The 25,062-nt window shown below is 43.8% G+C and overlaps 1 protein-coding gene and 1 long non-coding RNA gene across 10 annotated transcripts in view; one reads left to right on the top strand and one right to left on the bottom strand.

Moving 5' to 3' along the window:
• Positions 1–25,062, bottom strand: part of PDE9A (phosphodiesterase 9A) — a 123,158-nt gene that overhangs the window by 8,387 nt on the left and 89,709 nt on the right. For 3 of the 9 annotated variants that reach the window (XM_053306474.1, XM_053306473.1, XM_053306472.1), the window contains exons 6-15: positions 24,198–24,272; positions 22,650–22,736; positions 20,648–20,752; positions 17,058–17,140; positions 12,186–12,342; positions 11,510–11,623; positions 10,774–10,878; positions 8,422–8,550; positions 7,445–7,540; positions 2,989–4,794 (exon numbers count right to left, since the gene is read on the bottom strand). In XM_053306474.1, the coding sequence (XP_053162449.1) occupies positions 4,711–4,794; positions 7,445–7,540; positions 8,422–8,550; positions 10,774–10,878; positions 11,510–11,623; positions 12,186–12,342; positions 17,058–17,140; positions 20,648–20,752; positions 22,650–22,736; positions 24,198–24,272 (1,035 nt within the window). In that variant the 3' untranslated portion in view covers positions 2,989–4,710. Of the gene's footprint in view, positions 1–2,984; positions 4,795–6,537; positions 6,744–7,444; positions 7,541–8,421; positions 8,551–10,773; positions 10,879–11,509; positions 11,624–12,185; positions 12,343–17,057; positions 17,141–20,647; positions 20,753–22,649; positions 22,737–24,197; positions 24,273–25,062 lie in introns of those variants that run through there. The other 6 variants (XM_053306467.1, XM_053306475.1, XR_008318929.1 and 3 more) reach the window with 5 other exon arrangements.
• Positions 1–25,062, top strand: part of LOC128349711 (uncharacterized) — a 122,769-nt gene that overhangs the window by 31,354 nt on the left and 66,353 nt on the right. The window contains exon 2 of the long non-coding RNA XR_008318934.1: positions 6,844–6,944. This is a non-coding gene — a long non-coding RNA (uncharacterized LOC128349711). The remainder of the gene's footprint in view (positions 1–6,843; positions 6,945–25,062) is intronic.

Raw genomic sequence — 25,062 nt, 5'->3', positions numbered from 1 at the left:
CCTTATGGTCCTACATTTGGGTCATGCTCTCAAGTTCTGCAGGACACCACCCATGTCCAGGGTTGGGTCTACTCCGTATACTCTGGAATTGGACCAAGAAGTTGCTGCTCTCCTGTCAAAGGATGCAACAGAATGGGTCGCCAATCCGGAGAGTCCCGGTTTCTATTCCTGGTACTTTATCATCTCGAAACCGGACGGAGGTCGGTGTCCTATATTGGACCTCAGGGCCCTGAACAGGCACCTGGTGTACATGCATTTCCGGATGCTGTCGGTGCCTACCATACTGGACATTCTGAAAAAAGACATGTGGATGGTCTCACTAGTTTTGAAAGACGCATGTTACCATGTCTCGATATGTCCCCAACATTGACGATTCCTCTATTTTCAGATAGGGGAGATCACATATCAATTCAAGACCTTGCTGTTTGGTCTCATGACAGCGTCCAGGGTTTTTACGAAATGCCTGGCCCCGTGGTGGCTTTCCTGCAGAAGCGAGGCGTGATGATCCTGCCATACTTGGATGATTGGCTCATCCTGGCAAGCACCAAATGAGTGGTCTTGGACGCCCTCAAGATGGTTGTGGATACTCTGCATGTTCTGGGTTTCCAGATCAATTTCGAGAAATCTCAGCTGGAACCAACCTGCAGAATTCAGTTCATAGGGCTGATTTTCGATGTGGCCTTGGAGAAGGTCTTCCTCCCAGACGCCTGCATATTTATATTCAGGAGGCTGGCCTCTGTGTTTCTAGCTGGAGGTCCCCAGACTATGCACTCAGTATAGCACTTGTTGGGACATATGGCAGCCACAACTTGTGTGCTTCCTCAGGCGTGCCTTCGGATGCGAATCATTCAGCGCTGGTTCTTGGACGTATTCGGCACCCTTCGGAATCCAGCTCATTTGGAAGGCACGTTCCCTCGATGGGTGTGGGAAACTGTGGCCTGGTGGGCCGAGATCCACCATCTGGCCGTCGGCGCCCCTTTCAGAACTCTCGGGTCTTGATAGGTGATTATGACCGATGCATCAGACATCGTTTGGGGAGCACACATGGATGGGCTTCACCTGAGCAGACATTGGTCCCCCAGGGGAAAGGACTCGCCACATCAACTACTTAGAGTTGCTGGCCATATTCAATGCACTCAAGGGGTTCTTGCCAGTAATTGTGGGTTACTCGGTCCAAACAGTCCAAACGGACAATACGACGGCGAAAGCCTACATAAATTGACAGGGTATCACGTGTTTGAGGAGCCTTCTGTTCCTGTCAATGGATCTTTGGCACTGGTGTGTGGCGCATGTGGTGTCGCCTTAAGTGGTCTACATTCATGGTGCCATGAGTGTCCAGGTGGAAGCATTGAGCTGAATTATGTCAGTCTCCCACAAATGGACCTTGGACCAGAGTGTTCCCAGGAATATATTTGCAAAGTGGGGTGTTCCAGTTCTGGACCTATTTGCTTGCTGGGACAATGCTCGGTGTGCCCTCTATTACTCCAGGGGAGGGGAGGGTGAGTGCTCTTTGGCCGATGCCTTCGTCCTGTCTTGGATGGGCCCTCTAATGTACCTGTTTCTTCCACTCCCCCTCATTCTGAGGGTGCTGAGCAAACTGAGATTGGAGCAGGCCAGAGCCATCCTGATAGCCCCTTGGTGGCCCAGGAGGCCTTGGTTTCTGGCCTTGAGGTGGTTGGTAGTGTTTTGGATGCACCCCCCAGCTCGGCCGAACCTGCTGTCACAAGAGAGGAGTCAGGTGTTCCACCCAGAGGCGTATCTAGGGTGGGGCAGGCAGGGCACGTGCCCCGGGTGCCACTTGAAGGGGGGCGCCATTTCTTAATTTTTTTTTAAATTAAAAATGGCCACCGAAAACAAAATGGCCACCGCACATGCTCAAATGGCCTCTGTGAGGCACTAGGCCATGCCAGGCCTCGCAGAGGCCATTTGAGCATGCACGGTGGCCATTTTGTTTTCAGCAGCCTTAAAATTTTTTTTTTTAAAAAATGGCCACAGCACATGCTCAGATGGTCCCTGTGAGGCCCTAGAGGCCAGTGGTGGAGGGGGGACCTTTGCAGACCCCCCCAACGGCCTTTAGGAAGCCCCCAAAGGAGCTACAGGTAAAGAAATATTTTTTTAAAAAATTAATCCTCTCTAATAAAACGCTTGGTGTCCGTGCCTCCCTGGTCTGTTCTGCGCATGCGCGGAGCGCATGTGCAGAACAGGGCAAGGGAGACACGACGGCCGGCACCCGGTGGCCATCTTGGGCGGCCAGAAGCGGCCGCCCCGAAGAAGCAGGGTGAGCGGCGCCGGCGAACACTGGCCGCCGCCGCCTTGCCCAGAGGACACCCGCGGCGACAAGGGAGAGGCCCCAGGGAGCGGAGGACCCGGCCGGAGCTGCGGGTGGCGGCGGCGGCGGGTGGCGGGCCCGCTGGAGCCGCGGCGGCGGTGGGTGGCGGGCCCGCCGGAGCCCTGGGTGGCCGCCCCGGCCGGAGACACGGGCCGCGGTGGGTGGCGGGAGGGGGAATGGCGGTGGAGGCCCAGACCGCCGCAGGGAGACGGAGGCCGGGACCGGGGGCCGAGCGAAGGCCGAAGAAAACAGAAAGCAAAAATACAGCCTCCGCCGCTGCCTCCGAAGTCCCACCCTCCCAGCTTCCGAAACCACCTTACCCTGTCCCGTTACAGTTGAGCAAAGAAAGTCCTAAATTGAGGAGGGAGAGAGGAGCTCTCAAGCAGTGCTCCTCCCTCTTCAAAGGCTCTGCCCGAACTGGCGCTTGGGGCCGAAAGGACGCAAGAGGCGTCCTTTCAGTCCCAAGCGCCAGTTCGGGCAGAGCCTTTACAGAGGGAGGAGCACTGCTTGAGAGCTCCTCTGTCCCTCCTCAATTTAGGACTTTCTTTGCTCAACTGTAACGGGACAGGGTAAGGTGGTTTCGGAAGCTGGGAGGGAGGGAGGGTGGGACTTCGGAGGCAGCGGCGCAGGCTGCATTAAAAAAAAAAAAACAGTAAAGGGGAGAGGAAAAGGCTAGCGCCCGTTATTATAACGGGCTTCAGAACACTAGTATAATATAAGTCACTGTTCACATATTCAGATTGGCACTATGTACAGAGAATCAGGCCTTGTGAATACTGAGCTGAAGCTTATGAGCTAGGATTGTATTCATTTGCTCTTATTTTGCTTCTTGTGATAAGTGAGTTAAATGTGATGTTTTAATAATATGGCTATTAATGGTGAGTTTGTCTTTGAATCAGTGTGAAATCCTTAGTATTAAGGCTCACTGGGAGTTTCTTGCTCTCTTTCTCTCATTTTAACTATCTTTCTGAAATACTAGAATATATTCCAAGCAGTGACACAGTTTACTCTGCCTATCCTTTAATTATTTTAAGAGTATCTTGGAAAAGTCAAATTCTCTATTTATTTTAAAAACTTATGTAATGGTGATGCTACAATGTATAGTAGAGAATTAGACAGAAACTTCTGTTTAGTTTTCCAAGTACAGCTCCACATAGTATTTGGGTATTTCATCAGCCCCAGCATACTGAAATTGGTAGTTTTCCAGCATTTTTTGGTCTGGCTACGTCTACTGCTAAATAGTTTTTGAAAGATTAAAAGATTAACGAGCTTGACTTGTACTTTTCAGCTGATATTGTGGTAAACTTATCTGAAAGATGGGTTTCAGATGTTTGGACAGGGGGCGCAATTTCAGTGCTTGCCCTAGGCGCTATTTTCCCTAGATACACCTCTGGTTCCACCCGAATGTTTCGGCCCTTCATCTGATGGCCTGGAAGGTCCTGCCAACTTTCCACCGAGACTAAGGGACATTTTGGTTGCGGCCAGGAAGCAGTCCACTAGAAAATCCTATGACCATAAGTGGACTCGTTTCAGTTCCTTTGCTAGCCTGCATGGGTTTGATGTGTATAACCCTTCTCTACAAGATGTCTGTAATTATCTACTCTCACTTAAGGAGTCTGGTCTAAAGCTGTCCTCTCTTAAGGTACATTTGGCTGCCATTGTGGCACATTCCCCGGCAACCCGGGTCATGGTTTAAAGACCCTATAGTTGAGTTTTTTGAAGGGTCTGTCACATGTTTTTCCTGATGATCTTGCTATGTCACCGACCTGGGATCTGTCTGTTGTTCTGGCCGAATTGATGCGACCTCCCTTTGAGCCTTTAGCTCCAATTGATCCCAGTCTCCTTACCTGGAAGGTTGCCTTTCTGGTGCCCATCACCTCCACAAGGATGGTGAGTGAATGACGGGCACTAAGGGTTGATCCACCTTACCTGCAATTTCACAAGGACAAGCTGGTGCTTAGGCCAGATGTACAATTACTCCCTAAGGTGGTCTCTATGTTCCAGCATTCCATGCCGCTCACTCTGCCTGTATTTTTCCAGGACCCTTCCTCTGATGCAGAGTGGAGGTTACATCTCTTGGATGTTCGAAGGGCATTATCCTTCTATGTCCAGAGGTCTGCTGAGTAGAGAAAAACTCCTTCCCTGTTTGTTCTCTATGGTGGGCCTTGTAAAGGCCTCCAAATTTCTGCTCAATCTATGTCTAGATTGATCGTTTTGACAATTGAGCTTTGTTATAAACTGGCTCGTAAGCAGTTGCTTGCTTCTGTTAAGGCCCACTTGGTCAGGTCTGTGCCGGCCTCTGTTGCCTTTGATTGTGCAGTCTCTTTGGACACTATTTGTCAGGCAGCTACTTGGGCTTCGCCCCATTGGTTTATCTGCCATTATGCGATTGATGCCAGGGCATGGAATGATGCTGTGTTTGACAGGAGTGACCTGCAGTCCATTTTCAGTTGATGAACTTGTTTCTGAAATAAATGATTCTGGCAGATTACATGTTGCTTTGTTTCTTCCCTCCTCCTTGGGTGCTAGCTTGTTATGCGCCCATTGGTGTAAATGACAGAGACCACATCGAAGAACAAAAGGTTATTTTTACACACATACACGTCCTCCCCGCGGGGTCTCCTGAAGGTGGACTCTGTGACTGAGGGGATCAGGAATAGTGCAGCCACATTAATCAGATTTGTTTTATATTTTTAGCATAATATTTTAATTGTGTCATTTTTATAATCTTGCTTTTAAATTCTGTGTAAACCACCTTGGGATTGTTTCAATGAAAGGCGGTATATAAATTTAACAAGAAATAAATATGGCGGCTGGGGGTGGAGTTCCCGCCAAAAGCAAGAGAATTGAGATTGTTAGGTTCCGACGAGGTCTCTGCACATGCGCATAGCCCATTGGTGTAAAAGTACAGATGACCACTAGAAGAACCAAAGTTACAGGTAAATAACCTGTTGTTACATTAAGACAATGCATATGAAGTTCTTTTAGTGCTCATCAAGCATGATACAAATGCTAAATATTTTTATTTTTGTCAAGCTGCTATTGACAAAACAAACAAACAAACAAACAAAAACTAAGTCTGTCAGGGCTAATGACACATTTTTAATACTATGTGCAGTTTGGCCTTTAGTAAGCTTACTAGTGAATTTGTAGGTAAAATCAGATGTACTCTTCAATTCAGAAAACTCCTATTACACTAGATACATTCCTGTGCTTTATGAGTTATAGAATTTTGGCTGTAATCCTTTGCAGATAGAAGTAAATTCCACTGAACCCAGTGGCTAACATTCTCTGTGGCATTATGAGAGTGGAGCAAGAACTCCACCCTCACAGGGAGATGGGAGACTAGCTATGCTGAAGGCTTTCAAGGAGGGAGACAGAGAAACATTTTTTGCTGTTTTTCCTTCCCTGCAAAATAATGTTTTGTTCTGCAACCCTCAGGGACATATTTCTTACAGTGAAAAGCACATTTGCAGGGAAAGGAGATAAGTGAAAATTGCTTCCATCCCCTCCACACACTGGACTGTGTGGCAAGCCTTCAATGAAGCTAGTCTCCTAGCTCCACCCTCATAATGCTGTGGAGAACGTTGGCTAGTAGGACTTGCTTCTGAGCAAACATGTCTGGGAACAGCTGCACAGCTTTATTGGTCATCACAGAAACGCTGTTTTGGAGTCAGCTTTCCCATGAATACACGACTTCAGTTTGGAACGTGACAGAACTTCAACATTCACTTATAATGCTATTGAATCTATTGGAAGGCAGACTGGACTGGAGTATTCCCACAAGCTCTGTTTTGTTTCTGTTTCACAGCATAAAAACTCAGTTCTCAGGAGCTGTAACTTTTCATTTAAAACATTCCCAAGGGCTGGAAGGCCAGGGACTTTGTTGGTCTGAACCACTGTCTCCCACACATGTCAGTGCACAACAACAAAAAGAGTTTTTTCAGCATTACTGAGCATGACTAATCTGGGCATTCAGATTCCTCTGCAGCAATCAATAGACTGGAAAAAAATTTGACCAAACGGTTTAACAAAATTTTCGACACACATAAAGCAACTAAAGCTTCTGATTATTTTGTGTAGAAGATTTATCTGGATTAAAGTGAATTGACTTGGGCAAATAAAACAACTACCCCTCGATGCACTCCAGTGCAGAAGTTTTGCAATTTCTAGATCTGTAAGCAATAACCTGTAGCAAGATAAAGTACCTTGTAAAGTGCAAGGTGCTTAGTAGTATACTTATGTTGTGCTTGGGTATTGCCTCTTGTTAATTTCAAAGGCACTCTGAACCAATCTTCTCTCTAATTTTTTTCATCTGCAGGTGGAATGAGTTTTGTTGTGGGTGGCAGTATCAAGGCAGTGTGTGCACATGTGAATTCAGAGTGGGGCCTTCCTGATTCAACCTGAGCGAGATCTAAAATTAATTGAGCAGAAATAAAAAAAATGTGTGAGTGCACACACATGCACATGCCTTAGAGGGAACACTGTTCTGAATATATGTTATCCATTGTCAGGGTGGAACTGAGCCATAGAAGGAGACAAGAGCAGAAGTGGCTGTTTGAAGTGCAGGCAAGCTGGAGGGATCATGCAGAAGGGCAGAAAGAAGATGGTGAAGGTATGGAAGGGCAAAGAAGGATCTGGGTAGGAGCAGGATTGGGTATCAGGGCAGGAAGGCAGAAGGATATATGGGAGATGCAGCTAAGGAAGGGTCCATAGAAGTAATTCTTTGCCATCACTATATGGAGGGGTTCTCTTTGCTGCCCAACCCCTGTATGGAATTCTCTGGGTGAAGAAATATGGAGGAACAAAAGAGGCTTGAGGAAGCCCTTCCATTGTCCCCGAAGAGTGCTCTCCAGGTAAACCAGTGGGCTGACCCACAAAAGACTTCAGTCCCAAGTCTACCAGATCACATATTACTATGCAAGCAGATTAAAAAAAAAAAATCCCTTGCCACACCTAGGTGGCCTTCCCCCCCCCCCCCGGCTCTTTCTAGATGTAACACTAAAGAGTCTTCCAGGTATAACTGGGGCCCTAGCTTGCATATGGAAGCCTATGTGCAACCTTTGAGACCCTTGCCATGTTCTTTCCACACCCAAAGGAAGTAGCCCATCTTACCTCTTTCACAGCATCATCTAATTGCTTTAGTTCTTCATAGCGGTCTCTGGATTCCCAAAGAGGCTGAAGCATCACTTCTTCAACCTCTGGAAAAATCTAAACAAGAAAGGTCAACAAAAATTAATTTGCAATAGTTTTTAGTATTTAAAGGCTCAAAATGGATTAAATTAGGGGTTTTTTTGTGTTTGACTATTAAAATAAAAATGGACCCCCCCCACCCCCACCAGCTCTTTTTGGCATCTTGGAATGTGACTGACTGCCTAGGACTATGACCTGATTAAAGTAGTCTTAGCTAATTAATTACATGAGTTTTAGTCAACCAACCAATCACAGCTGAAATCCTATAAACACTCACTTGGGACCAAATCCAACTGAAATAATTGGTACACTTCTGAGTAAACAGGGTATAAAGTAAAGTGTGCCATCAAGCTCTGCCGCTCACAGAGCCCTGTGGTTGTCTTTGGTAGAATACAGGAGGGGTTTACCATTGCCTCCTCCTGCATAGTCTGAGATGATCCCTTTCAGCATCTTCCTATATTGCTGCTGCCCGATATAGGTGTTTCCCATAGTCTGGGAAACATACCAGTGGGGATTTGAACCGGCAACCTTCTGCTTGTTAGTCAAGCATTTCCCCGCTATGCCATTAGGTGGCTTAAACAGAGTATAGATCTGGGTAAATATAAATCTACACATAAAGTAATAATTTTGAAGAAAATATACTCACTTGGTTTTTAAAGAATTAATGTAGGTGTCACAACAGGGATCATCTCAGAAGAGACATTCCCTGTTGTGTCTTACAGAAGGGGGCATGTTTCCAAGTTGGCACCTGCAGCCTTTATAAGTATACTAAAATAATTAACATTTTAAAAAATGCATTGCCAATTTAATTTGGGATACTTGTTAATCGACAGAATGGGTCGATTAATCTAGGATTAATCTAACCTATTAATGCAAAACATGGCAAGCCCACAACCTACCTTTGTTACAGTTTCAAACATTGGAATAAGAACAAACTTCAGGAAGCCTATCTGTGCTGTAGGTTTGGTCACTTTGTCTCTGTCCATGAAAGGTGCCACTGGAAGACCTTCAGACTTTTCCCGGTCACTCTAGGACAGATGCAGCAATTCATTATGGTAATTCTCACAAATAACTAGTGAAGACAATGAACTTCCTATATAACAGTTATATTGTTGCTATATTGTTATATGGGCCTGACTTTGTGTTTTTCTTTTTCTTGCTTTTGTACTAGTCAAAGACTGTAATAAAGTTTATCTATCTATCTATCTATCTATCTATCTATCTATCTATCTATCTAACAGAGCTTTATCTCTTTCCCCAAGTGCTGAACAGCACCAAGCAAAAGGGTAGAGATGGGGAGGGCTGTGTATAGGTTTTGGGGAAATGAATCATAATTCTGTACCAAAGTAATCCAAATTCAGCAACAAGAAAATTCAACAGCTTGTAGAAATCATGTACCCTAAATAGGTTTGCCTAAATTTGCTGGTTCTGTATATTTATTCTACTTCTGATCATCAGAAAGAGAGAGACAAGGGATAAAAGACATAGAGGACCATTATTTTTAATTTCATCGTCAGTGGCTGTGGTTGTCAGGCTACTACTTATAATGGCTATATGCTGCCTCCAGGTTCAGGGGCACTGTGTCTGAAATTTATTAGTTGTTGGGGAGCAATTGCAGGAGAGCGGGGATGTCTTCATCTCCTGCTTGTGGGCTTCCCAGAGGCATTGGGTGGGCCACTGTGGGAGGCAGGATGCTGGACTAGACAGGCCTTTGGTCTGATTAATATGGGCTCTTCTTATATTAAAACCTGTTAAAAACTCTGTTGGAGCTTAATTTCTGACAGGGGTCAACCCTGGAACATAGGAAGTAAGGTAAATGAAAGCACTCCTGAGCAAGTTTCTCACTAGTGATAGATAATCCCCATAGACTACAGGTTAGGAGAGGGCTTCCAGATGAAACAGTGGCATTTCTAGACTGACTTGAGCCCCAGTATCTCTTTTTCTAGAAATTATGCACTGCATAATTTATGAATGCATAAGGCTATGGTGGTAGGGCTGCTTAAATTAATTCCACATCTCTGAAATGCAAATGCACTACATAATCTTTACCAGCCTGGTTTTTTCTTTGTTTTCTCAGAAGTAACTCCCATTGATTTCAATGTGACTTACTTCCAAGTAAATATATTTAGGACTGCAGCACTAACTCTTCTTGAAGACATTGTTTTATATATTGTTGGACACTTTCAGGGACTCTAATCAGACTGTGGGGTGATGGCCAGCATCATGCTACTTAGCAATGTTTTTCTTCTGTCTGTGTCTGAAACACACCATGACACAGATCAAATGAATGAAGGGCAGTCTCTCATGAGCTGCTATTTTGCCTGGTCCTGCCCTCTGAATGTGTCAGCTGTATTCTTTTTTAATTGTTGATCAAAGTTGTTTTGCAAGCTGGGGTGCATATTTCCCCTAAGTTTCCCCCTTCATTTTACTGCACTCCCCTGCCAAACTAATAGTCCATATCTTGAGAATCCAAAACATATTTTTCTTCCCTCAAAAGTGTCTTTCCTTTCCCCTGCCCAAAACATTTAAGTGAGAAGTTGCTCCTCAAGCTTTCCCTCTGACTGCATCCATTTCCAGCACTGGCAAAAATGTTAAAAGCAAAAATATCAGAACTGCCTTTTGAGCTTCCTCTCGTGATTTCCTTGGTGTGGCTCCATCTGCCTCAGTTTTTAATATATATTTTTGTGAGCATATGTTTGTGAGCTGGCCATTGGTTTAATTTTTGCTGTCTCCTACAACAAGCCATCTCCAAAGGAAATCCAGAGAGAAATAATAATGGCATCATAAGGTGCTTTTCTTAATTCTGATAAGTGTCTTTTTGAAATGCTTAGAGAGCTTTATTTTCTTTCTTTAAAACACACAATTTCAGTCCTTACAGTCTCAGTCCATGTTTTGGAATCTTCTACAAAGACATAAATAATCCAAAGCTGACCCACTTAATGCTGTTCATTTAAACAAGTTTTTTCTGCAGTCATTCTTGCCCTTTTGGGCTTCAAAACTGTTTACATGCTGAGTTAACTTGCAAAAACAGCCCTATTAGAGAAAAAACACGGCATTCCAATAACGTTTGCATTTCTAGGCTGTGATTGTCTTTTTAGGTCACAAATTATAGTCAATTACAGTCACTGTTATTCAGAACATATCCTCAGGATGATACACTTCCCTGACCTTACTGAGGGAGTCCTTTCGTTTTGGTACATCTAGCATGTCAGGCCTTGTTACCAGATGGCTTTCAGCAGCAGCACTCTTACCTGCATGAAGTACTCTTCTAACAAGCAATCTACCCAAGGCTCTGCCACTTCCATTGGACGAACTTCGTTGGAGATATCACAGCATTTGATCAGTACCATTTTTAGCTGAAAGCAGGAAAGCATTTGACAATATGGTAAAGCGGGGGTTCTTTCAAACATGGATCCCCAGATGTCATTGGACTACCCTAACCCTAACCATGCCTTCAGCCAGGTTGTGGTTGGGGGTGATGGGAGTTGTAGTCACACAATATCTGGGGATCCAAATTTGAGAATTCCTGTGGTAAGATATTTGCCATGCTTATTTGTGCCATTTACCACAGTTTCCTCCATTTTACAGAAGGACATCAGCACTGAAAGTAACAGGGAATCCCGTCTAGATCTTGGACTGCTTTTTATTGTTGCACATGTGCTTCTGGCCCTCTGTGTCTTGCTCTTGAATCTTGACTATGCACCTGGCTTCTTTCATCCTTGTTTGCCAGCTCGGGAACATTCCCTCTGCCTGTTTTGGACCACTTGGATTTACAGCCAATCCCTTCCAGACCCTGATGGCCTAGAGCCTGTGAAATATCTGAGCTTCCATTGGCTCCTTGCAGAAGGGTATAGGGCCAGAAGTTACATGGAAATGACAATATTCACTGGCAGCTAGAGAGAAAGAAAGGGAGCGAGGCCTAGCACTCCTGTAGCTGCTACCGACTATATTTCTACTGATCATATGCTGAAGATATAATTGTCTTACCCGGGTCACATGCTCCTCATTTGAATAGTCAAAATTATCCAATATTTCCTTGAAGGAATCCAATATTTCAGCATGCCTTGCCATGTCTGTTGCTAGGATTAGGGTAATTATCCCCTGTGCAAAATAAAATCTTTAAGACATTTATGCTTCCTAAAGTGGAAATGTCCTCATCATGCATGTGCCCCACTTCCCCCTTTTAAAAGTTTGGCACAAATTCTAAGCTTCTTTTTGGACTCAAGGGAGGTTCTGTAGGGGTACTTTCTAAGAGAAAAATCTGAGGAAAATGTGAATGCCTGAAAACCTGTCCAGGATCTCAGCCAATTTGTTCAAGACATATGTGATTTTCAAAGTTGATGGGGAAAACTTTCTCTTTCCCTTTAACCGGAAAGCTGTCTTTTATCCCCAGATTATGATGGCTGTTTGTGGCTCCTCAGCTAGCCATTCTGCACATGTTCAGAGACCCTCTCTTTTTCACTGCTGCTTCACATATGGCATGGCTGAGCTCAGGCATTTAATTGAAATAGGTTCAGAAGTGAAGCTCTGATAAATAATATCAGTAATAACAGTAATAAACTCTCCCTCAAATTAAGCCCCAGCAATATCTCATTCAGTTACAGACACGTGACATGTGGCACACACGTGGAAGGAAACTTTGTCAGAGCCTTCTAGCACATACCTGCCGTATCCGTTTGAACGGTTCCTGATCAACACTGGCAAAAATGTTGCATTCTGGCTGTGCAAGGATGTGGAAAGCTACTGCACAGTGATGGTTTTCGAGTGGGGAAATATCATTGTAGCGCAAAGCAAGCTCTGTCCGTGCATTAATCTGGTACCTAGCGTGAAGGAAAAACATGACAAGAAATGTACAAGCAGTCCCAAGGGGTCACACTTACCATATTAGAAGGGTAATTTGGAAGCATTAAGGCTTCAGAACCCCTGACTGTGGGATGCCTCCACTACCCCCAAGCCTGGTCTCTTTAAAAATAAATACCTTTCAGTGCGGGAACTATGCAGTGAAAACACCAAAGAATCCTCTGTGGCACCTTAAAGGCTGTCAAACAAACGTATTGGGATCATGAGCTTTTGTGGGCCACAGCCTGCTTTGTCAGATTCATGATGAAATAGGCTCTGGCCCATGAAAGCTTATGCCCCAGTACATTAAGATGCCACACTGGACTCTTCAGCCTTTTATGGATGTCCAGTCTGAGTAGGATGAACTCCCGTGGTGTGTATGGGCAGTGGGGGGGGACACATAGTGGTCAATTCCACCCCCACCTACATACATGAAATGATTTGGACGTCAGAAGAGAGCCTAATATGTGTGCCCTGCTGTGGCACTTAGGAACAGGCTATTCAGTATGTATTCTTTAATATAGTTATAGGCCACCTTTCAGTATAAACTTCCAGAGTGGCATACAATTGGTACAGCAGCTAATTAAAAAGAATGGACTGGATCTAACAAAGGGACATGCATGAGTGGGAAATGGGCACACAGCTGGAGTTTGATTTCTGTTTTTGCAATTCCCCCCCTCCTGCCAAAGAGACAAGCTGCTTGTTAAACTGAACTCAGCAGTGAATGCAGCAAGCAAATCTCCAGCTGTGTGCATTTGTGCTTCTTCATGTTTGCACTGGCCCTTTCCTCAGATCTTGGTCTCGATCATGTCTATTTAAAAAATTGCTTCTACCTCTCATTGTTTATATTCCTTTCTATATTTTAAAAATAGGGTAATGTATTATATGTACTGTACAGTTAATGGGTAAAATGTAAGGCGATATAAGGTCAAGGCTATGGTCAGTTACAGTGGGCTTCTGTGACAAAAGCCCTAGTGAGGATTTTTTAAGAACTCTGTTTTAGAAAAGAAGGAGGTTATGTGATTTATTCTAGGGAATGCTGCTGTTCAAGGAGGACCGAAAGCAAGCCACACATTTCAAACTCTGTATCTCAACTATAAAAGGATCATTTTGTCCCTAAGGGATATTTCACTATTGTTTTAGATTTGCATCTTGATTTTCTGTTTGTGGGCTTCCCAGAGACATCAGGTTGGCCACTGTGGGAAATAGGATGATGGCCTAGATCAGTGTTTCTCAATGTTTTTGGAGTCATGGACCGCTACATTATTCACACGCAGTTTCCTGGACCAGCAGTTAGTAAGGGGGTCTCCCCCTCACTCCCACCCCCATCCCCAGGCACTCCCCCCCCAAATTATTTCGGGCAGCTCTCTGGAGCTCATTCCCAGGCAGCCCTCACTGCTGGATAATGTTCATTTTGAGGCAGCAAAGTGAACATTATACAGCAGCGAGGGTCACCAGGAAATGACCTCCGAAGAGCTCCTGCCGGCTCCTGCTGGCCCGAAGTTGTTCTTTTTTTTGGGGGGGGGTGTATGTGTGTGTGTGATTTGTATTAGTGATGCCTCACGGACCGGTACCCAACACCTTGCAGACCGGCATCGGTCCATGGACCGGTGGTTGAGAAACACTGGCCTAGATGGACCTCTTCTAGCAGGAACCTTTTTATGTTCTGTCTGCCAGGCACATACACTTTCCCTGTGTCTCTAAACTGTTGGTCTTTTATACCAGTACTGCTCATCTTGCCTGCAGTAGTGGCTGGTGCAGGCACTGGTGTGGTGGGGGGGGGGCACGGCAGCGAGACACACCTTTAAGCATAAATTAGAAGGTGCTTACCTCTGCTCCAGCAGTACCTGCAAGCTGCTCTGAGCTGCAGTGCGCCGCCAGCCACTCCTTGGCTCCACCACTCACCTGGCCACGGGCGGTGTCAGCTCTGCAGAAGCCAGCTAAGTAGTGTAGCCGATCCCCCGCTGCAGGGAGTGCTGGGTGGCATGCTGCAGCTGGGAGCAGCTTGGGGCAGCCAGAGCAGAGGAAAGCACCTTCTAATTTATGCTGACAGGCGCCTCTGCCCTCCCCGCCACCGGTGGTGCGCACACCGGCCACTACTGCTTGCCTGTCCTGATTGGTCGCCCTGCTGTTATGCAAACTAGGGAGAAACAAAAACACAGCAATTTTTCAAATCCTTTCAACCATTTCATCTGTGGCAGAAATTTAAATTAAAATATTGGTTATGCTATCTCAGTATTTTAATACTTCAGTACTTTCACATCTTAGGACTTTAAATCCTAGTACAGTATTATTAATAACAGTGTTTGTACAAATTTTACACTTATGTTAGCACATTTCCCCTGACTTTGTCAAGCATGTATTAACACATCTTTGTTCTGCTATGTCTGTGTCATTGCTTTGTGTTAACTAATTATTTCTTTTGTCTAACATGCAAGCTTCTATTTGTCAAATGTTTTATTTTCCAGCCAAAGAGACACATCACATCTTACAGTTGAGCAAATTCATTCATTCATTCATTCATTCATTCAATTTCTATACTGCCCTTCCAAAAATGGCTCAGGGCGGTTTACACAGAGAAATAACAAACAAATAAGATGGAACCCTGTCCCCAAAGGGCTCACCATCTGAAAAGAAACATAAGATAGACACCAGCAACAGTCACTGGAGGTATTGTGCTGGGGGCCGATAGGGCCAGTTACTCTCCTCCTGCTAAATAATGCTATAGGTGCAAAGTAAAACCTATACATGTGTATATCTGATAGAACATATGCTCAGCAGGTGTGATCTTTGGCCAAGCTTCCCACCATGTGCACACACAATAAAATAGATGTTCTTATCTACATTACATGTTATGGAGCATCTGGTAAATACCTGCTAAATCTGTAATATTTAAACTGGTCCTGAAGGTATGCACGTGAAGCAAAGGAGACATTTTCCCCTCAGTATTCACAGTTGTTTCTGGGCACTTTCCAGAACAGACCCTACAACGAGGTCAGGACGAATCTCAGAAGTGTGCTTCCACACTTGCTGTGTTGTGACACCGGAGTCCCTACACGGACAGCAGGGAGTTCACATTTCCAATGCCTTGTTGCGAATTTAATCGCTGTGATATAGAGCAAGGACATTGCATATCTGGTGTGAAAAAGTTGCTCTTTTTTCGCGTTGTAAGTTACTGTGAGACTGCTCCCCCTGCTGTTTACGGCCCGAATGAGACTTGCCCAAATGGAGGCATTTTGCTGCTAATGAGCAACTAGTCTGCAAAGCGCCCTGGAAAGGTAATACTTGCCAGAAAGTGGCATTTTCCTTGTGAGTTTGTGTTATTGTGTACCAAGATAAAATTTTAGTATGTCTGCTTCACACTTGTGCACTAAGCATGAAATGACCATCCAATGAACAGGTAAATGCACTCAGGCCTCACTAATATTCATAGGGTTAGGGTAAGGGTACACTTAACATGCCGGATCGTGGCCTAAGTTTTGTCTGCATTTGTGCAAAAAATAAGGTTTAGTACAGACTATATGTCCACCAGCATTCTGAAACATGTGGAGGAGGAAGGAAGATGGGCTCACACGAGACTCCCCCTACCCAGCACACAGTCTGCTCACCATCTAATCATATGGTGGTGGTGGAGGGGAGGCCACTCAAGCCACCACTTACAGATGGGTGTACCAGTGATACATGTACCACCAATGGTACTTTGAGGGATCCAGAATAGTACTCAGCAGCTCCCCTCTCAGCAGTCCTCAGGATTGCTTGCTCCCTGCTCTTGCCCTCCATGTCTTCCAGAGTCTTCCTGACAGCAATGCCACCCATTGCAGGCTCTATTGGCATGTACACTACCAGCCTGCTTCCTGCTAATCAGTTGGTTGGCGAGCTGGTGCGCTGGCTCAGATGCAGAGTGTGCTGCATGTGTGTGCATGCCTGCTGCCGCCACAGCTCCTCTTCCTCCCTTGTCCTTCCTTTCCTTGCCTCTCCTTTCCTGCCTGCCCACCATTGTGCCTCCTTGTCCCTGCATCTCTATGAACCTCTTCATTTCCCCTCTACCTCTTCCTCCATTGTTGTTGAAAAGTGGTATATAAATATTCGTAATATTAGTCTTTTGTTCTGTGTGGATGGAGGGTAATCTTGGTTGTGGGAACCTTATTAACTCCCTTGTTATGAGCAGATCATCATCTGTTGAGTATGGGAACCATGAGGCCCCTTCATTTGCTGTGTTTGAGACACACAGGAATCAGAATACTTCCCTTTTCAAAAAGACCTCATTTCTGAGATAAGGTTTTAGTGTGCTGGTAACCTTTGATCTCCCCTGCCCACCTGCCCCAATATCATTATATATGAACTTGCTGGTTATGGAATTATTATTTGTGTTTGTTTTAAAGCAATAGCAATAACATTTATTTCCAACAATACTACTGCAATTTTTAATGTCCTTAAAATGGCAAATATAACAACAGAATGCCTGTAAACATATAAATGTCCATCTCAGAAAAAGTGAACTTTTTATCATGGTGGGACCCAGATTCTTTGACTGAGTAATTGGTGAGACAAAAGATATGAGAACAACTCTGCCAAATGAAGGGGGAGATGTGTGTACTCATGCTGCTCTTCCACACATTTGAGAGAGTTGGCAGATTTATCATCCTTACTGGCCATATGCTATATTCCAAATCCTCCCCTCTAAAAGGATACATACGTGTTATTATATCCTGGGTGATCCAAATCATGGCATACAGATGCAGTCATAAGCATTAGAATATCCATTTGTGAAATCTTTACCTTCAAAAGAAGAAGAAATGCTGCCTTATAAACTTATATAACTTTTGTAATAAAGCAAAAACATTTAAATTTGGGGGAAAGTGGGTTAAAAGGCTTCAGTGAACAGCAGTTTAATAGCTACATTTATTGCAAGCAAGATCGAAGATGCTTTTTTGGGGCAGTAAATTATTCAAGTCTGCCTCTGATGTATAATTAACAAGATGGAAAAGAGAAGTTGGATTTTGCATGGTATTGGATAAGTTATATTTAAAGGCAAAGGTTTCTCAGTTTCTGAGAAGCTGTTCCAGAGTTTCTATTAGTTGAGGAAGCAATTTAGAGATGCATTTTATGCATTATTTTGGAATAATAGTGACTTGGGGTTTATTACAATGAAGATTCAGATGTTTGCTTGAGATAACAACTCTTGCCTGCTCAGACAGGGAATCCCAGTACCTTTCAGAAACACACTTTCACTGCTTCTTTTGAGTTATTAGAGGCCACTGCTGCACTTCCCAATGATGTTCTACCCACCAGAGGTAACAGCCCTACTATTGTGGATACTGTAGAGGTAATGGTCTGCTTTCTCAGCATTTGTGCAAAGGATGGGGATGGGAGACCTATCCTATCCAGCCAATCTGTTCAGGACTGAATCATCATTGGCCTGGCGTCATTGCCAGATGTTTTACAAGAGCGAAGGCTGAGAGGGCAGATGTGCCTTTCTCCTCTCTTCCGACCATTTTCAGCATAGGCAAAAATACCTCATCATAATCTTTCAGGCTCCCTTCAGCCTGGCAGTGTCCTTGCAGACCCTGGAAGCATGCATACTTCATTAGTCAAGAGATGTCAGCCACTGTGTCAAATTCTGAGTCCCTCATTTTAAGAAGGATTTTGATAAACTGGAATGAGTTCAAAGGAGGGCAGTAAAGATGTTGAAGTATCTGGCAGCTCTTAGGTGCTTGGAGAAGAAGATGGTGCCAGAGGAAATTACACTTTCCCCCACATTTAAGTTGGTTAGAAGAGGAGGTTAGGGCACTTGTGCCATCAGGCTGCCAACTTCTGCATTTCAAGCTTGGTGGGGGAATCAGTAAGATGTTGCGGTGGCCCATCAAAATCATGTTACAACCTGCTCTTTCCATGAACTGTCAGTTGGCCACCCCCATTTTGCATCAGCAGGAGCAGGGATGCAGACAGAGGGAAGGCTCGAAGAGCAACTCCTCACTTAACTTTTTTTGGGGGAGTGGAAAGACACTTGTGGGGGGATATGTTTTGAGGATTAAAGCTATGGGTTATTACATCTGGTGGGAGAGAGGGGAGTGGATGGAAAAAAGGAACTCCCAAATGCTTAGAGGGGAATCTGCACCCCTGATCAGAAGCTCCCGAACTTGCCAGGTAGGGGCATAACTGTACTGGGGTGGACTTGTCCAAAGAACACCAGCTGCCTACTTGTGAGGAGCCGATTAGGGCCCCATACCTGTTGCCCCCTGCTCCCTTCCATTGTCATGTGGCAGCCAGGATTATTCCCTCTGTACCACCCCCTGCCTTGCCACCACCTCCTGTCTCCTGCTTCCTGTTGGCACCTTCCCCCCTCCATCATCTCCTCCCTGCTCCTCTTGCTGTTCCCGCCACCACTGTTGCCACCATTTCCTGGCTGGGTCTTGTGATGACAGGAGAGGGGACAAGACACTTCCTCTCTTGCATGAGCAAGAGAAGAAGCATCCTACCCTCTTGCTTGCCACTTGAAAAGCCTGCTGGGAAATAGTGACACCAGAGTGCATGTGCACCTGCCACCATTACCTGCCAGGCTTATAGAGTAGGATGTGAGATATTTCCTCTCTAGCTTGTGTGTGAGAGGAAGCATTCTGTCCCTTCTCTGGCCACCGCAAGAGCCAGGTTAATGGTGGCGGCGGCCCCGTTGTCGTCATCGGCCGGAAGTGGCCGGAAGTAGCAAGCACGTGTGCGCCTGTCCGCCATGCATGCTCATGCATGCGTGCTTGCTACTTCTGGCCGATGACGACAACGGGGTGGCAGGGAGGAACGCTGCCACCCCGAGGGGCTTAAAAACAACGGAGCACCTGCGGGGGAAATGCGGCGGGAGGGGTGAGTGCACCCACCCTTAAAGGATTACTCCTGCTGGTGCCGAAGCGCCGAAACGGCCCCCAGAGCTGAAACGTTTCAGAGGCCTTCATAATGGCCTCCAAAATGTTTCGGGCACAAGCCTAGAAAAGACTTATCCCGGCATAACTGCATCAGTAAAGGAAGTTGTGCTCTACATCCCAGGCCTGTTGACATGCTCAATCAACATGTGTACAAGAGGACTAAACCTGCTTGTGGCTGCTGGCCCTTCCCTTTATGCTCATTTGGGGGAAGATGTATACAAACTTTATCTGCATGATGGTGGAACCTTGAATAGGTAGGGCCAGAGATTGCATAGGCAAAATGTATATATGTACAGTTTGTACATATGTATGATCATGCATAGAATCCAACATATGTACAAACTGTACACATATACCTTTTGCCTGTGCAGTCACTGGCCCTACTTATTCAAGGTTCCACCATTGTAGAATTGTAGAGTTGTAAGAGACCTTGGAAGTCTTCTAGTCCAACCTACTGCTCAGTGCAAGAAACTGCTACAGCATCCCTGGGGGATATCTGTCCAGTTTCTGAAAATCTCCAGCAAAGGAGAGCCCACCATTGCATGAGGCAGACTGTTCCACTGTCAAATAGTTTTTACAGTAAGGAAATGTCTTCCTAATGCCAAGCCTAAATCTGCTTCCTTATAATTTCAATCCATTGGCTCTAGGCCCGCCCTCAGGAGCAACAGAGAACAAGTCCAGTCCTGCTTCTATGTGACAGACCTTCAGATATCTTAAGATGTCTTTCACAGCTCCCCTTAGTCTTATTTTTTTCTGGGCTAAAGATACTCAGCTCCTTCCTGATAGGACTTGGTTTCCAGATCCTTCAACATCTTTATTGCCCTCCTTTGAACCCATTCCAGTTTATCAAAATCCTTCTTAAAATATGACACAGTGGCTGACACCCTGACTCATGAAATATGCACGCTTGGAGGGACTGCAAGGACACACCAGTCATCTTTGAGCAACTCCCCCATTCCCCTCTGCAAAAGCAATCTGTAAGATCCAAAACACATTGCTAAGGCAACAGGCCTACCCCTCCCTTGAGCTTTCTCTTACTTTGGACTTATCCATAAAACCTTTTCTTGTTATTTGTGGCATTCTTCAAGAGCTTCAGCTCATTCCAAGCCTTAGCTTCCCTGATACCATCCCTGCAAGTTCAGGCCACTCTTTCATATTCGTTCTTGACTATATGCCCCTCCTTCCTTTTCCTATATGTTTCATTTATGTCCTATATGTGTAATCATACCTTTCCCTGGTAGTCATAATCATATTCCTGTTCCTCCCTGTAAGACAGGCGGCCATGGATTTTATGAGATCTCATAATGTACGTCCATTTTTCTAGTCATACCACAGGAAATGGAGAGAGCAAAAGTGCTAGAGAGACACACACCTTGAGATTGCAGAGTGAGATCATGCTATACATCATCTGGGTAACACAGAAGCAATGTCGAAAATTGTGGAATGGATTGTTTCTGTAATTGTCATGAATACACAGCTATAAAAAACAAAGAGGGGGAAACTGATAAGGGCTTAGCACAAAATCCACTAACTGATACTTTGATGTCCAATTCCTGCCTTGTGCATCCTCAGATTAACAAGTCTATTGCTATGCTTATAAGATGCTTTTGCTCCGCAGAAAAAAGACAAATGTTAAATCTTTTATGGTTTATTTGCTGTTGTCAGCTTGCTTGTTTCTTCTCCCTGCTCCACAGGGAGCATTCATGACTCCCCCGGGAGTCATTCCCCACTCCCATGAGATATTGCCATTATGACTTCAGGCCACTTCATCTGAAGAGGCAAAACATAGTTGGAATGATTGACTTGGACTTCCAATATCTGCACTTCAGAGGGACCTGGAAAGGGGGGAATTGCACACCTTGCTTCAGGAGGTGACATGCAAATTCTTCCTTTGCATGGGTACCTAAAAATGCAAAAGGTCACTCAGGTGGCCATTTTTTCACTGCTTCTCTGAATATGCAAAACCACCCAGAGAACACCAGAGAAGCTGAGCTGGCAACAGGAGGGGTATTTTGTTTTGCTGCAGCAAAAGTCAGCAAGGAAGTTACTACTGAAGGATTTCTGCAGCCACAGGAACGAGAGCAGTTACCTTGGTAGCAGCATGTGGTAGGGATAATATGACTGCCTTATTGACACTTTTTCATTTATTAAAAATTTGTGGGGAAAATGGGTCTAAAACTCTGGACTCTGGAAAATTTGGGAAGCACATTACCATTAAAGAGACTTAAGTCCCCTACCTCTGTCAGCACTGAAAGAGAAATGTACTTAGAACCTAATTACAGGATACAGAAACAGGAAGCTCCAGATAGGAGAAAAACATCTAAATAGATGCATGCTAGGTGGTATATAAATATGAATAATAAATAAATAAATAAATAAATAAATATTCTCCTCTCCTAGCAGCTGCGGTGATGAAAATAACCTTCAAGAAAGAAATCAACCCAAACTTTAGCTTCTGTTTATGAGTTACATTTGTGGAATCCTGCTGGTTTGGGAGGGAAATTGATTTCCTCCTCCCTGCCTTTACCTTACTTAGTTTTTTAATAGCAATGCTTCCATTTTATTTCTGTTGAGGTTAGGGATGATTAGGAATTGAATCTGCCCAATTCAAATTTGAATTGAATCTGCCCGATTTGAATCAAATTGGTTCAAAACAGTCGATTCTATTAGAATTCAAATTGATTCAACCCTAGTTTGGCACATTTAAAAACCAATCAGGATGCCTGAATTGTTTAAAAAAGGCACCAAAATGTTTGTCTAATTGATTCAAATTGATTCAGATTTGAATTGGATTGATTCAAATTCTTTACCTTTTTAGGGGTAATTTGATTAGAATTCAAATTCCTTGAATCACCTAGCTTCAAGCTAAATCAATTCAAATTGATTCGCACATCCCTAGAAATGACCTCTTCTCTTCCCATCTTTACAAGATTTCTCAGAAGGCAATGCAATTGATGGCTTTCAACTCATCTGGATGGCACTGGAAATGTAAGCCAAGAATTAATTAACAGAAACACCTCAAACTAAAAATGATGCAAAAATGATGCAAGGTATGGAATGGTCAAAGGTAATTCAGGTTAGAAAAACCCACCCTAAATTTTGAAAATAAAAAATATATATAGGGTGCCTATATATATATAAAAATATATATATAGGGTGTCTTGCAACTTGATTGTATCGGCTGCCAGGGTTCTAAGAAAGACATCTTTATTATAGTTTGGGCATGATAGTTTCTGGGATTATTTAGCATTTTGCTATTATCTGCCTTTATCTTTGAAGGCTGTGTGCATTTGGGGGGGGGTGAGTGTGTAATTTTAAAAATCGCAAATATTTTTAACCCCAACCCACTCCCTTTAATTCCCTGCAGATCTTACCAGCCATCGTTTCAGTGTGATGGGGTTGATGTTAAAGTCTTTAACTAATCCTAAATCATGATACATATGTTCTAGGCAGCTCAGCATCTGAAACAAGAATTGTCAGGTTATTTTTATCTGATCACTACTGCTTATGTTTAAAATACATTGTACACTATAACATAATTTGTAGCTTAAAACACTGCTGAATGCATCAAGCTTCCTGAATTTGAGCTGAGTTTGAGCTGAACTGGGTGTGTGTGTGTTTGGGGGTGCACAAAACTAAACATGCCCAATCTGGTTCAAGTCCAGTTTGAACTTGAACCGAACCGTTTTGTGCACACTCCTACTACACAGGTGCTTTTTTTAGTCAGGATGTCAGCCAGTGTAAAGCCCTGGGCAAGGAACACAAAAAGGAGAAGCTAAGAATACACTGTAATTCATCCTGAACCATTGGGAAGAAGTGAAAATTATTACAGAGTGTGCAGTTCTACCCCTGTACACGCATATTGCATTCTCCTTTATGTGTCACTGAGTCCCCTATTCGTTTTTAATAGAGCACACAGTATATCAGAATTTTTATTTGGTGCCAGAAGGCTCATGCCTCAAGACACACCTTGATCACTGCCCATACAAAATACAACCCATTTGTTTTTAAAACAAAGGTGTTAATCCTGCTGCTAGACTGGTTAACAACACAGATTAACAACAATCGGTGCATTCCAGCAGTTAAAACACCCAGGGAAATATTATTTACGACAATTGCCATAGGCTATATGTTTCTCTTTTCTAGAGCTGAATGCTGTTCATTCAATATATTTTTTAAATTATTATTATTTATCAAATTTGTAGACCGCCCCAAACTTTAGTCTCTGGGTGGTTTACAATAACATCTACAATTTTAGTTGAAAGTACATGGGCTTCTCTATCACCGCTGTGTGCTGTTTTAAAATTACACATGAGGGGGTATACAATATGCTTGTTCATGAGACAAGGAAGAGACCTGGTCTTGTGGTAGCAAGCATGACTTGTCCCCTTAGTTAACCCCTGTTGGTACCATTATTATTATTATTATTATTATTATTATTATTATTATTATTATTACTACTACTATTATTATTATTATTACTATTACAATATTCTGCAGCAATTCACTTCTTCTGTATCCAAAAATCCATATGCAGTCAACCTCCAACTATGTCTCTCTTTTCATTTAAAAGGCAGACTCTAAACCAAGATTCTTCAAACGGTAGTGGCACAAGACCGCTCTTTCACAGACACTCTTACTAATCCAAAAGCAAGACAGACAAAGGGATTGGAATCCAAAGAGTGTTCAGGCTACAGTCTGAATACTGTCCAGAAATCTCTACAGGATACAGAAATCTTAGTAGACTAGATCTTTTTAAACTCTTCATTTATGTGAACAAGACCTTGTATTCACACATTTCCAAATACATTTTTGTGACATCTACTTAAAGGTTCCAGTCCCCCAAACACTCATGTATAGCCTCACAGAATAACCTCCAAAGAATCAGATGTCAGGAATTTGTTTATGCATTGCATCCTTACCTCATTGGGCTCCCATAGCCAGACATCAAAGGTGGGTTTCCTAAGAGCTTCTATTGTCTCCTGAGAAAGCATGTACTGTAGAGAAAATGAGTCATTGTTTTTAATGGCTTTTGTTAAAATCAGCTTTATTTATCTTGAGGTCAACCACTTAGAGGACTCAGCTCAATTTCTCCTCTGCCTAAGGTTTCATACAAACCAGAGTTCACTGAGGGCTAAATCCAGGTACTTGTTATCAAGTGTCAGGTACCACAGCCTTGGAACATATGAAATAAGAAGTGTGTTTTTGAGCTTGTGTCTAGCCCAGCCCTCACTATTAAATAACCATAATCAGTTCTAATAAATATAGAATTAGGAGGAGATCTCTTAAATTAGCAGATATTCCCTAACATCGCTCATTTTACAAAGTTCCTGTGGTATTCTATGTTTGTTAATTTGTTTTCAAAACAAATTAATACATTTGTATGTACACAATGTATATTTATACAAAATAATACAGCCTTTACTAATCTTAAAAGGTAAAAAAGGTAAAGTTGTGCCACTGAGTTGGTGTCAACTCCAGGCGACAACAGAGCCATGTGGTTTTCTTTGGTAGAATCCCCGGGGATGGTGGGGGGTGGTAGTAACATTGCCATCTCCTGCACAGTATGAGATTATACCTTTCAGCATCTTCCTATATTGTTTCTGCCCGATATAGATGTTTCCCATAGTCTGGGAAACATTCCAGTGGGTATTCGAACCAGCAACCTTGTGCTCCCTAAGCAAGTTACTTCCTCGCTGCGCCATTAGGTGGCGGTTTTAGTAATCTTAGGTGCTTTATAATAAAATACAATTATGGTGATAATGCGATTCACAAACACAATGAAAA

This window comes from Hemicordylus capensis, chromosome 3 (genome assembly GCF_027244095.1).
Source record: "Hemicordylus capensis ecotype Gifberg chromosome 3, rHemCap1.1.pri, whole genome shotgun sequence".
In the NCBI taxonomy this organism is placed as follows: Eukaryota; Metazoa; Chordata; class Lepidosauria; order Squamata; family Cordylidae; genus Hemicordylus; species Hemicordylus capensis.
Note: the sequence above shows the minus strand (reverse complement) of the source record. Positions and strands in the feature narration are given on the sequence as shown.